At 42.5% G+C, this 13980-nt stretch overlaps 1 protein-coding gene across 2 annotated transcripts in view; it reads left to right on the top strand.

Annotated features, from left to right (window-relative positions):
* ANKK1 (ankyrin repeat and kinase domain containing 1) overlaps nt 1-13980 on the top strand; it is a 238602-nt gene that overhangs the window by 207874 nt on the left and 16748 nt on the right. For both annotated transcript variants that reach the window (XM_085647356.1, XM_085647357.1), the window contains 2 exons: nt 1150-1305; nt 9193-9296. In XM_085647356.1, the coding sequence (XP_085503482.1) occupies nt 1150-1305; nt 9193-9296 (260 nt within the window). The remainder of the gene's footprint in view (nt 1-1149; nt 1306-9192; nt 9297-13980) is intronic.

Below are 13980 nucleotides of genomic sequence, written 5' to 3' on the forward strand. Positions count from 1 at the left end.
TTCTAACTGGTATGGGCATGTCATGCAAGCACATTCAAATTACTCTTTGTTTTTTAGAATATGGGGCAACTGCACTGGAAACACCCTTCTTCATAGAACAGGTCCACCTTGTCAGAAACAGTGCAAGCTTCCCTTCTACAGAGGACAGGTACAGCTAGGGTTGCATCAGCACAAGCTTTTCCCATTACAGGACAGGTACACGTCGGGCATCAGTAGTGCAAGCTTTATTTCCTATGGTATTAGCAAAGCAATCTTCCTTCTCTCACAAAATGAAAAATGTGCAATCTTCCATTTTCCGTAGAACAGATCTATCAGCGCAGACCAGTACAAGCTTTCATTGCTCATATAACATGAACTGTAATGGCATGAATGACATGTAGCCAAGATCCCTAGAGTGAGTGATTAACTAACTGAGAGAAATATATAGGGGGATGAGTGGGTGAACATGCAAGTTCTGGCACCCTTCTCACTTAGGTGATATCCCCTGAAAATCCTGCTCCTATCACTCAGAGACCTGCTGTCAGCGTTTATTCTCTTGTTTTTCCACGTTTTGAGAAATTGCAGTGATTGCTATTGAGAGCGGCCTCATAATAGCCTAAGTAAATATGCTCTAGACAAGGAAACTGGAATCAAAAGCTTTGAAAAGGTGTGTCGTCCCAGACTCGAGAGCTGCCAGTGTCGATTATTGTTATATTCTAAATTGCTGGGACCATAATGTCCTGTTACTTATTTTATATTAGTCTTTCTTCTTTAATCTCACTTCAATTCATTACAAAGTATTTCTTCTACCTCTTTTCTCCCACTAATGTATTCACTGTATGTTATGTTGGAATTGTATGTGTGGCACCTTTGATGTTCTTGCAGAATGTTTATGTTAAAAATGATGCTGTTAATGTCATCCATAGCAATGTGCCTGCAAATTGACAAAAATGCTTCATTCTTCTGCTGTGTCTTTATTTTAACAGTAGTCTAAGGCGCCGTTCAGGCCTGGAGCAGGGCCAGGGTGAGGGCTTTGACTAAATGAGTTTTGATTGAAATTCTGGCTTTCTTTGGTCTCTTATCTTTATGAAGAGACAAGATTTTTTCTGTACACTATAAGTGTGTTAGACATTGTGGAGACACTAACCAGCTACCTTGACCTATACATAGGTGCCAGCATGATGACCATCATCATCAAGGTTGCCGCCGGCAAAAGGCCTGCTCTCAGTGACATTCCCGAAGAGCGCCCGGTGGAGTGTGAGCAGATGATTGACTTGCTTCAAAGGTGCTGGAACCAAGATCCCATGAAAAGGCCCGCCTTCAAAGGTAGGGCAGATTTTTGTCATTGGTTATGTAATGAATTAATCTGAGTGTTTTGTATCACACCAACATGCTACACTTCAGGCGCATAACTGCCTATGTTCTTTATGAATACAGTGTAGGCGGTAGTGCTCGGTTACTTGTTAAAACCAGGTGAATAGGGATTTGTAACAATATCCATGGCATCGGTAATAACAGTGCTCTGAATCGTCCTCTGGTCATAGGATCGCTTAGATACACAAAAAAACAAATGGAAAGTAACAGTGACGTTGAGGTGGAGAAGCTTCGAGTGATGGTTGTATTACAGAGGCATGAATGGCTGAACCACGTCTCTACAACGCCGTCCTAACCAAGAAAGCGTGGGAACCACACATTCCTTTACCACGCAATTTCGTGGTAGAGGCATGATTGTAAAGGGATATGTGTGGTAAAGATTCCCACTACCTCGGCTCTCCTTCCCTGCCATATGCCCTAAATTCCTATCCCCCTACCTCGCCCCTGCTCTTAGGCCTACAACCTACCCTGCCTTCCCTTAAAACTACCCCTTCCCCTGTCCAAGCCATGAGCCCTAAAACCCTGCCCCTACCAAAAACGCGCCCAACCCTATTCCCCCCAGCCTGAACCCTAAAACCGGCCGCCTCCCCTAAGACCTATCCATCCCCTAAAACCTACACCCCCTATGCCCCAGCCCAACTTACCGCGCCATGTCCCGGTCTTTCCTGCAGTGATCCTTCCAGTCCCTCTCCCAGCCTGCTTAGACAGCTAGAACACCCACTGCCTTAACAACGCAAATTTGTGGTTAAGTCAAGGGCTGTTCAGCTTGTAGAGAAATGGCACGCGTGCTTAAGACCGCATTATAAAGGCCAATTCCCTTGGGTGATAGGTGGGACAAGTTCAAATTGATCGCACACAGCAGGATTCTGGTCCTCCACCGTTATTCTCTGCTGTGGGTGCTGCTCTTCATTTAAAGCAATGAGATTCGCTGAACAACTTGTGTTTCATCACTTTACAGCAGCCAAGCTCCAGGGACGCTCCATCTGTGCCACTTTATGGGAGTCCTGAGTCCAGGACAAAAATAATGCACTACACAGAATGCAATTCATCCTGGAATGTATAGTACAGTCTCATTTTAAGTTAAAATATGCCACCACTGGCCAAACTAGTGGATTCTGGGCAGCTGGAATTCTGAGACAATATTTACATTTTAGAAGAAATCTGACATCAAGTGAAGGCCTTGAGACCACTCAATTTAAGGTCTTGCCTACAGACAGCTTTAGCAGTTTGTTATCAAATACCTATTGTGCACAAATCCAATACTTACAGTGATCTTTGGGTTAGCCCATTGCTTATCATTGGTTGGTTTTCTTATCAATCTCATTTGCTTGCTTCTTATTCTATGGCTTGCCATTCTCCTCCTGTGTTTTTCCCTCCCTTGTAGCCTAGCTTTCGAACAAGCGGTTTTGTGACTTGTATCCTTGCTACGTTTATATTCACCGAAAAAATCTTTTGCTTTCAGCACTCCAATGGAGTACATTTCATCTCGCTTTCTCCCCCTCTCCCTGTGTGCTCCTTTCCCCTCCAAAACACTTTCCCTGCGATCTCTGTGTTGCTCCACTTTTCCCTAGCTCGACCTTTGCTTCCCCCTCCAATCCACCATTGCCCCTCCTCTGTTTTGCTCCCCTATTCATCACGACTGCTCGTCTGTGACAGTGACCTTCCACCCCTTCATCGTTCCTTTTATAAAATTATTAATATATAATTAAAATAATATATATCTATGCATTTCCACATGTGATCAAGGCCGTTTTATTGGCCGAAACGCGTCATGACTGAAGGATGGGAGAAAAATAAATAATGATGGCACAAGCAAAAGGAGTTTGTGCATCCTTTTTCGCCGTCACGGAGGTTAAGGAGTGCTACACAATTGGAATATATATATATATATATATATATCCACAAGAAAGCTGCACCACTGTTGAGGCACCACACACGTGCGTCTTAACACCTTGTTTATTCGGCAAGTTGCAGGGAAATCAGATTCACCTTCACACAGCACAGGTACCAAACATGTTTCGGGCTCATCCGCCCTTGTTCACTGGTATCACGAAAGAGCCACAGCAGCAGAGTCTCGCGCCGTTTGTGCGGCGATTCAAATATAGTCCCGCCCACTGGGCGTGCCTTGCTAGGGCATTCTGGTCTCTGTAGTTTGCTGTATTTGAATGTACATATTGTAATGCCGCTGTAGTTCTCAATGTTTTTGAAACTGTAGTAGTTCGTTGAGCGAGGCGAGGCTGGGTCCCTGCAATCATACTCTTCGAAAATGGCAACGCCGTTCCATCCAGCGCTATTGTCTTCCAGCGCATTAGGAGCCGCTCGTCCGCGGCGGGGTGCCTCGCGACCTGGGCAAGGCCGCTATATATCCACAAGAAAGCTGCACCACTGTTGAGGCACCACACACGTGCGTCTTAACACCTTGTTTATTCGGCAAGTTGCAGGGAAATCAGATTCACCTTCACACAGCACAGGTACCAAACATGTTTCGGGCTCATCCGCCCTTGTTCACTGGTATCACGAAAGAGCCACAGCAGCAGAGTCTCGCGCCGTTTGTGCGGCGATTCAAATATAGTCCCGCCCACTGGGCGTGCCTTGCTAGGGCATTCTGGTCTCTGTAGTTTGCTGTATTTGAATGTACATATTGTAATGCCGCTGTAGTTCTCAATGTTTTTGAAACTGTAGTAGTTCGTTGAGCGAGGCGAGGCTGGGTCCCTGCTATAATACTCTTCGAAAATGGCAACGCCGTTCCATCCAGCGCTATTGTCTTCCAGCGCATTAGGAGCCGCTCGTCCGCGGCGGGGTGCCTCGCGACCTGGGCAAGGCCGCTATATATCCACAAGAAAGCTGCACCACTGTTGAGGCACCACACACGTGCGTCTTAACACCTTGTTTATTCGGCAAGTTGCAGGGAAATCAGATTCACCTTCACACAGCACAGGTACCAAACATGTTTCGGGCTCATCCGCCCTTGTTCACTGGTATCACGAAAGAGCCACAGCAGCAGAGTCTCACTGGGCGTGCCTTGCTAGGGCATTCTGGTCTCTGTAGTTTGCTGTATTTGAATGCAAGGCACGCCCAGTGGGCGGGACTATATTTGAATCGCCGCACAAACGGCGCGAGACTCTGCTGCTGTGCCATTTTGGAGCGAGTTTGTCTTCTTCCCATGAACTCCGTAGTTTTCTCTCCTCTCCCTTCTTTGTCTGGACCTTTTCCTCCTCTTCCTCTGGTACCCCTTCCTCTTCCTCTGCCCCTTCCTCTCGGTTGTGGCGAATCCTCCATCCGATTCGTTTTCGTTACTGACCTTGTTGTCTGCCGGTTCTGTTTCATCAACCGGTATTCGTCTAAAAAAGTGGGTTTTGGGAAGATTATTCTTTCAGTATCTGAGGTCGAGCTTTCGGACGTTCTTATCACAGATTCATCTGTATTAGTGTCACTGAGGTCCAAAGCTTCCTCTGCTTGTGGATTCTGTTGTACATTGATATTGGTATCTGCTATACTCCTATTTTCGTACAGATGGTCGTACTTTTTACTATATGTTAGAACTCTGCCAGACTCGTAGTCCCCACAATCTCTATGTAGTTTACGCTGTTTTCTCTTTTTGATTTCATCTTCCATTGTTTTTAGACGTTTTCTCATTTCTTCTAGGAATTTGACGATTGTATCTTGGTCCTCATGTATATCCAATTTCTTTTTGATTTCTTCTATTTCTTGTTTGATTTTCTCTCTGTCGGACCAAGCAAGGGGAATTGAAATCATTGGTATAAAGAAGCTGAGGACATTACAAGGAAGCGACTGTCTATTCTACACGTTACTAAATTGTGTTAGGAAACAAAAACACGAAAGGTTTGTGAAATGTGGGTAAACTATTTCCCCGGTAATCACATCCCAAATAAAATAAAAAAATTGGGGATTTTGAACAAAACTTTATTGACAACCGAACAAATCGCTTATATGCAATGGTGTGATATGGCGATAATAGATATGTATTTGACACTCTTAAATTAATGCATAGAATTCTGTTTACATGTATATATGGGTAAATGTTATGAATTCTAAGATGAGAAATGAAACAAGTAAGTTTTGTCAAATATGGATAATTGTCTCCCCTGTGTTCACAATTCAAATAACGTTGTTGGTATTTCATAACAAACCGTACTTAACAACCTTGTCGGATGGGAAATCTCTTTTTCATAATATTTGTAACACAAGGTGAAGACAACATGATATAATAGAAACTTGTTGCACATGCTAAGATGGCGCTTATTGTGCTTCCTTGTTTTGACCCGATGTAACATCAATGTGGAAAGTCCTCTTTCAATTACCATGACAAACAAAAGTATGTAATGGTGTCTTTTGTATGTGTAACGTTGTGTGAACAAGCCACGACAGTGGCGAAACGCGTCACGGCGGGTCTATGACTTAAAATAAACCCCCTTTACTTTTGGATTTGAGTCCGCTCTTTCTTTGCATTTGCCGTCCGAGAGCGCGAGTGGAACTTCGTTTTGTGGACATATTAATTGCCGGTTTTGCTCCGCCGGTCTCGCGCCACCCCCTAAAAAGATTGAGGACACCAGAAAGGAGGATCTTGGTTCATATATATATATATATCTCTTTTGAGCACCTTCTATTTTTTAAAGTAACTGCTCCAGGATGGTCCTCTGCAATCTCAGAGTGTAATATGCCCCCCCAAAAAATACTGCGGTGTTATGTTTATGCTTGGTGACACGTGAGGGGACATGTCATCACGGTGGGGCTAAAAGCCAAAATTGTTGCTGGATCATGAAATAGGTGTGTGTGTATGTGTGATGGCACACTGGTGCACTTACCATTGGTCAACAGTAGCATCATGACAAACACATAGTATTGCATGCACTGGTATTCATCATAACACTGAAGATGTACACATCAACATATAATTACTTACCCATTTTTGCAGTTTTACATAATACGATCTTCTCCTGAGGGTATCAGAGCACTTTACAATAAAACCAACCAGAAGTTGCCCAATTCTAGGAAAATGGAGATGGAGATGCTCAGAATTATTTGATATTGAGCTGGCCCGGAATTTGAACCTGGTTTCTCAAAAGTACCTGCACAATATTTCAGTTGTGGATATTTAGTTTTCAATATTTTTGTACTATGACATTTAAAGCTCAATATAGAGACAGTACACCCAAGAATGAAAAGACAGAATGCACCTATAAGGGATGTAGAAAACATCCTTCTGGAGGAAAGATTCTTGTCAAGCTGAGGGGCAAGAGTTTTTAGAGGTGCTTCTCTGTGCCATCTTCGTTCATCAGCTGGATCAGGAAGACTGTCTAGAGGCACACCAAACATTCATTAAAAGTAAGTCTACTTTCCTATTTGGAAATGTCCATGGACCAAGATCAAAACGTACTCTCAAGAGGTGTTTGGATTCAATAAAACAACACTCAAATAGCAATGTAATGAAATGTATATAGAATGTAAGGTCAAAGCCTAACTCATAAATAAAAAAGAAAAATGCATTTCCTACTGCCCAAAAACTCAAAGACAAATTATGAAGTTAAAGAAGAAAAAATAATCTTGGTAAGGAGGAATATCACAAAAACAATTTGGGTATAAATATTTTAACTATCAAAGAAAAATAACTCAAAATAATAATAAAACATTTCTTCCGGAACCCTAACTGTGCCTAATGTTTACTAAACTGCTGGAAAGATAGAATAATTCAGCATCAACAAGAGTCCTTTACCAAAAGTGGTTCCTAGAGTGCCAATACATTCTATAAATATTCACATAAGCTTGTTGGAATGGCCTATAGTCCGACACGGTTGGTGTACACCGATCCTCTTGTTAAAATCGAATATTTTAGGTTTACATATCAGAATTTCAAGAAAAGGATGGTGGATTCTTTATCTGGCATTTCTTAAGATGGTGGTCCTGCTGGACAGTCCGTGGGATTTTTTTGCCTTTTCTGGACGGTTGTCCACTGGCCAAACTTGGGCCGTGAGTTAGAGTTTGGCAGACAGAGTACTCCATTTGCAAATGTGTTGGATTACCATGCCTGCCATACTGTCAGTTTGGTAACTTCATTTAGAGATAGGTAGACCTTAAGTATTCAGTGGAAGGAGACCTAATTGGTTTGGTCAATGGGATAATTTTCTTTGATGGCCTAAGAGAGTAGGGGCCATTGGAAGAAGGACATTTCACCGCCTGCTTTATTTAGGTTGGGTGGTGCACATTGAGTATTCCGTTGAAGGAGTCCATATTGACTTTGTCCATGGAATACTTCCACTGATGACGTAAGGGTGTAGAGGCCATCAGAGGAAGGACATTACACCACCCGCTTATACTTTATTTAGGGTTGATGTGTATTGCCTTCTTCTTCCTGTCCGTCATCAAGATGAAAGGCATGGTTATGAGGGACAGGACTAAAACTACAGCCACACCCTATGAGAAACTTCCTGGGTGTGGGGGTCAGTAATATTTTATTTTCAAAAACAAACTCCTACTTCGGGAGTGATTCCTTTCAATGAACAGAGATGACAGCTTGGCTAGTGGTTATCTCTAAATTTGACATCCAATAGTCCGTAAGGGTAGTGAATGTAATGTTCGCAACCACCCTGATGGAATGTACTTCACCCCACCAAACTCTAAACCAGGCCCTTAGTCACTCATTCCTCCTGTACACACTCAGTTACATTCATGAGAGCATCAGTGAAGAGGACGTAATGGCTCTCAGTCTTACAGGAGAGTCCTCCTAGATTGAAGTCTCCTAGATTTTGGGACATCCAGAACTGGGAAGCACAGTACCCACAATTAAGAAAAATACCCCACAATTCCCACTAGTATGCTTGGTGTTGATTTATTCAGTGCTGTTAGTCGTGTTCAGTCTAACAAGGGCAATTGCAAAAGCATGAACAACCTTTTTGCTCCTACAGTCATTGAGCTCCGACTAGGCACTATAAGAGGAAATCCTATTTTTGTTATTCAGACATCTATCTTAAAGACCATAAACTGCCCCTGTAAACTACACTTCCTTTCACAAAAAGGTAACCTCACTAAACATCACTGATAGTTTATTTCATGCCACTAAAATCTCACTTGATCTCAGCTGAGAGAGATATTCTCTCTCATGCTGACTTTGAAATGTCCTTGATCGAAGACTAGGGTAATATCAGCCAAATATCCGTGAGCACCTTCTGTGGCCGAACCTTCTGTGCTCCTTTGCACTAGGCATTTCTCTAACTGGTAGTGGGGTTGCACTAATTAGCAATGGGAGGCTTCATGACACTCATCAGCTTTAGTACAACATTAATACTGGAGGTTTTTGTTTTTAATAAAGATGTCTTCTCTGAACACAGTCATATAATAAAGGAAAGCTGTGACTCTTACACAGACCTGTTGACATGTTCTATGCTTTTCATAGATATGTTCAGGTCCAGACTGTTCATTCTACCACTCTATTATACAGGTGAAATCTAAAATGGACATTTGTGTGCTGTGTTGTTTTATTAGTCATGAAGTTATTCTGGAACTTTCAGCAGTCTGGGTTATTGCCCTGTGAGATCACTTCCTGGAAAGGTTCTGGGTCAAAGGCCATACCATATCACTTCCGGTAATGTCATTAAAGTCAAGGGTGTTTGATGTCGCTTCCACTACCCCTAGCATTTTGGTAAATTGACATCAATCATGGCTATCTTTAACCACCTTGCAGGGGGATCAGACCCAATAAGTCAAAGAAGTAGGGCATCCTTCCAGCTTGCCTTAGGGTTCATGCAATTTTTTCGATATCACTTTTACTTGCGTTCTCTGTCTGCTTTCATGTTTTTTACTCAACATATCCTTTTCCTGCAGATATTTCAGTGGAAACTGATATGCTGCTGTGCTTAGTACAGAGCCCAAATCCAAACTACACAAAGGTACCTCTCTTCAAGAAATTCAGCAAACGTGTAAATGAAGTAAGTACAACAATTGGTTTCCTTGCCTTACATTGTTTGAAGTATCATTAAGGTGGCTATCAGTTAACATATGTATGCCGAAAAAGGATATACCTTGCTTGAACAGAGCAGTTTACAAAATATACTTGCAATGTTACATTAAGCTAAAGTCCTGAGGGAGACTTGTACGTTACATTGTGTACTTTGCTGTTTGGCACTGCAGAGGGCTGTTACTTTCCTCTCCAGCGTGACTGGCTGCATAATGCCTCATGGACAGTCTAAATCCATTTGTCAAAGTAGTGGTCTGACTGGCAAAGTTGTAGATCCTAGCCGGAATCTCACACATGGCATCACGCACACACACACATCAGCTGAGCAGCAGAATCAGTGATTCACCCTGCAGTACGACTTGAAAAATTCCTAACAGATAAAGGACATTTTAGCATTTTTTGCTTTCTTAGGATCTGTGCCTAGTATAATGTGTATGTTTTGTGTGATCACCAAGTACCTTCATTTCATGTTCAGATGTTTATAGACTATTTTGCAAACACAAACACAAGGAGATGATGGACGGAGCGCTGAACCGTTCCAGACACTCACCCCCAGTCACAGATCTGGGTTGAATCAACATCATTCTTTAGCTCACTCTGCCACCCCAGTTTAGACGCAGCTATATACAAATCAGTTTTGACCTTGTGCCTCATGGGAACAGTCCAGCCCTAACTGCCAAGCCATGTCTTCCCAGGACTGGAAACAAGCATCCTGGAAACGGTTTCGGGGTAACACCCTTCATCAGCCAGGGTACCTTGAATCCAGTGGCAAAATGAGCAAGGGACCCACATCTGGGCATACCCTGCCAACTTAGGGCGAACAAAGCAAACACATGGAGATGATGGACAGAGCACTGACACTTTCCAGACACTCTCCCCCAGTCACAGATCTGGGTTGAATCCATCATCATTCTTTAGCTCCCTTTACCACCCAGTTCAGCCACAGCTATATGAAAATCAGTCTTAACCCTGTGCCTCATACAGCAGTCGCATAAACCAGCTGAGCTACAACATAATGAATCAAAACAGTGACAAGAGGTTGAAAAACGCCCCTAATCACCACAGTTAGCCTTAGCAATATTAGACCAGTATGCAGCTTGTGCCTTGACTGCCTATATTTATTTTAAAATGAGTCTTGTGAATGCCTGATTATGGGATGTATGTCGTTACAACGCACACTTTTACAACGCATGCACTTACAACGCATTTTTTACAACGCAACATCCACTACAACGCATTCCATTACATAGCATGACACTACAACGCATTTTTAAAAACTACCTTTACAACGCATTCCATTACATCACATACTACCTTTACAACGCATACCATTACAACGCTTAATATTAAATTGCATTTAAGGTAAGTATTAGATAGAATAGGGGTAAAAATTACTATTCTAACTCCAGGGGGTGCAACAGTAGGGTAAGTGTTGGATAGTATAGGGGTAAACATTACTATTCTAACTCCAGGGGGTGCAACAGTAGGGTAAGTGTTGGATAGTATAGGGGTAAAAATTACTATTCTAACTCCAGGGGGTGCAACAGTAGGGTAAGTGTTGGATAGTATAGGGGTAAAAATTACTATTCTAACTCCAGGGGGTGCAACAGTAGGGAAAGTGTTGGATAGTATAGGGGTAAAAATTACTATTCTAACTCCAGGGGGTGCAACAGTAGGGTAAGTGTTGGATAGTATAGGGGTAAAAATTACTATTCTAACTCCAGGGGGTGCAACAGTAGGGTAAGTGTTGGATAGTATAGGGGTAAAAATTACTATTCTAACTCCAGGGGGTGCAACAGTAGGGTAAGTGTTGGATAGTATAGGGGTAAAAATTACTATTCTAACTCCAGGGGGTGCAACAGTAGGGTAAGTGTTGGATAGTGTAGTGTAATATTATGCGTTGTAATGGTATGCGTTGTAAAGGTAGTATGCGATGTAATGGAATGCGTTGTAAAGGTAGTTTTTAAAAATGCGTTGTAGTGTCATGCTATGTAATGGAATGCGTTGTAGTGGATGTTGCGTTGTAAAAAATGCGTTGTAAGTGTAGTGCGTTGTAAAAGTTGCGTTGTAAACGTTGTTCCCCCTGATTATGTTGAAAGAATAGTTTTAGTGTCACACTTTCCTTTTTGCCAAGTTTTGTTGGGATATAGGGTCATATTTATTACCTGGTTTGCGTCATCTTGCACCACGCAAGGTAGTCTAAGTGAAATCCAAACTGTAAGTGATATTTTTGAATGGGTTCAAAAATGAGTAAAGCAATGCAGCGTAAATTGCTGCGTTACATTAGGTTTTTGATGCATTTCCAGTTTTATCAAGCCTGCTAAAGCAGAAAGATGAAAAAGCCTCACAGAATTGTTGTGTGGAGGAAGTTGCTCCCCTTCCTGCACAAAACAATCCTCCTTGCTTCATAAGTTGATGCTAGGCTGCCAAACTAGGGCCAGGTCTAGAGGTAAGGACTGGAATGCGCCGTCTTGTATAAATGCTACACATTCCTGCCTTTTCCTTGTGGCGCAGGGCAGCACAGTAAGGTGGTTTGCTGCACTGCCCTGCACCATAAACATCATAAATATGGCCCAGAGTTTGTAAGAAAGCAACGCACAGGCTCAGTGTCATAGACTAGACTCCTCAGGAGACTGTGTCTCATTATTTTCCATTTTCTGCTGCTACCTCCCTTATGGGTGTCAGTTGTATTTTCCATTACCAGCACTAGTGATATATAGTCAGAATGCTTGTAGCCAGACTGTTGTTTACATCAGGGGTTCATGAGTTCTGGATTTCATCCGGAAGGAAGTATAATATTTCTAGATATCTGCTTGCAAGAGGAGGGTGGTTTCCTTCAGCTCCTCCGACACAGTTGATCACCAGCATGGAATGGGAAAGGAATACAAAGGTGTTAAATATTTTAAAATATTCTTTGAATCTCATATCTTACAATGTATAGTTTAAAATCTGTTACTGAGTGCTCGAGAGACAGATTTCCTAGCTCTGTTGTGTTGCAAAGGTGTCATAGTCCCTAGTGCATGCAAAGAAAATGGGCCCCCTTTACCACCAGGTCCATAAAATTGGTAGCCAATATTTGGGTAGTGACCCCCTCCCTTCTGTAGACACCAGTGCTGCTGTACCTGCTACAATAATAATACCTAAGCCTCGTGTTATGAGTAGATGAGTTACTCATTCTGTTTGTCCTCTATTCCCTATCTCCATCCCTCTCTCCTTTTGTCTACATCCTCCCTTTAGTTTGTTCACCGAATAGACTTCCATTTTCTCTTTTACGCCATCCCTTTCTTTCCTCCTAATGTCCTTCCTTCATCTTTGTCACCCATCTAGTTCACCTGTATAGATCATCTTCAGTTCCCTTTGTCCCTCTGTTTCTTTCTTACTCATTCTACATTCAAATCTCCCATTTCCATCTCTAGTCTTCCTTCTTCTGCTGGTTTCCCTTTCCTTTCTTTCTTTATTTCCCCCACCCTGTCTTTTCACACTTCCTCTCCCATCCCCTCTTTTTTTCCAGTCTCTATGCGTCTTATCTTTTCCTTTTCTCTTTCAGTCTATTTCTTTCCCTTCTATGTCTTTCCAGTCGCATTGATCCTATTTATCAGCCCTTCTCTGAAGTAATGCTATTTCATACGTATCCCTTTGGTCCATTTTCCTGCACTCTATTATTTCCATCCTTTTTTTCCCTCTCTCCTCTGTATCACCATCCCCTTTTCTCTATTGCCTTCCATTATTCTCTTGCCTTCCTTGGAATGACTGATTTTTACCCTTTTGTCTCACCTTCCTCCCTTCTTTGTGTCCTTTGTTTTCTTTCCCTTAAATATCGTTGTCTTTCTTATTCCCCTGCCCCCTCTTCCTCCTTTTAATTATAAATGGCCATCTTTCTGTCTGAGTGCTAAGTACATAGCACCTTAGTGCTTGTTTTCCTCTCCTCTCCTTGTCTGGGGTGTTTCTTCCTTACGCTCCATGGCTCCTAGGAAGAGTTAACAACAGTGCTCGGCCCCATGGAGACACTCACAATAAAACTTTCTGAACAGGAAGGGAGACATGAAACTAGAGTCAGTGCTGAGCGCTTTGGACCTCCCTCTCACCTCTGGGCCCTAGTGCATCCAGACTTGTCCGTTCCTGACAAGAGAGGCACCATTTTGTTTCTCCCACCTAAAATGGCCTCTGCTCCAATAGAAGTCAATGTGGAAAAATACATGCTCCTGATTGGATTGTCAAAATCTCGCAATTCACATGTTTAAAATGTTGGCATGTATGCAAGTGCAACTCCCCTGGCTGCATCACTCACAGGTACGCCCACAGTTCTAGCTAGAAGAGGATACCAGCCGAACATGGAAGAGCCTTCTGAAAATGTGCTGGACTACCATATAGCTCAAGAGGACGCCATGTTTTCAGGTGTTTAACCTTCATTTAACAAATAAGTAAAATGGGCTAAAGACTCGACGGGAACATCAGAACTTTGGGCCTGATTCACAAGTAGTAGTATCTTTACGAGCTCGTACTCTTCGCACATAAACAGTCTTTTTATATGCGGAGACTCCGCACTCGTAAAGATACCACTCGTAAATCCCTTTGTGAATAGCATACCATAGTAAACTTACATGAAACTTAAGTTTACCTTTCTGAATAAGGCCCCTAGGCATTACGTAATCTGG

The sequence above is a fragment of the Triturus cristatus genome, chromosome 3_2 (assembly GCF_964204655.1).
Source record: "Triturus cristatus chromosome 3_2, aTriCri1.1, whole genome shotgun sequence".
Lineage (NCBI taxonomy): Eukaryota > Metazoa > Chordata > Amphibia > Caudata > Salamandridae > Triturus > Triturus cristatus.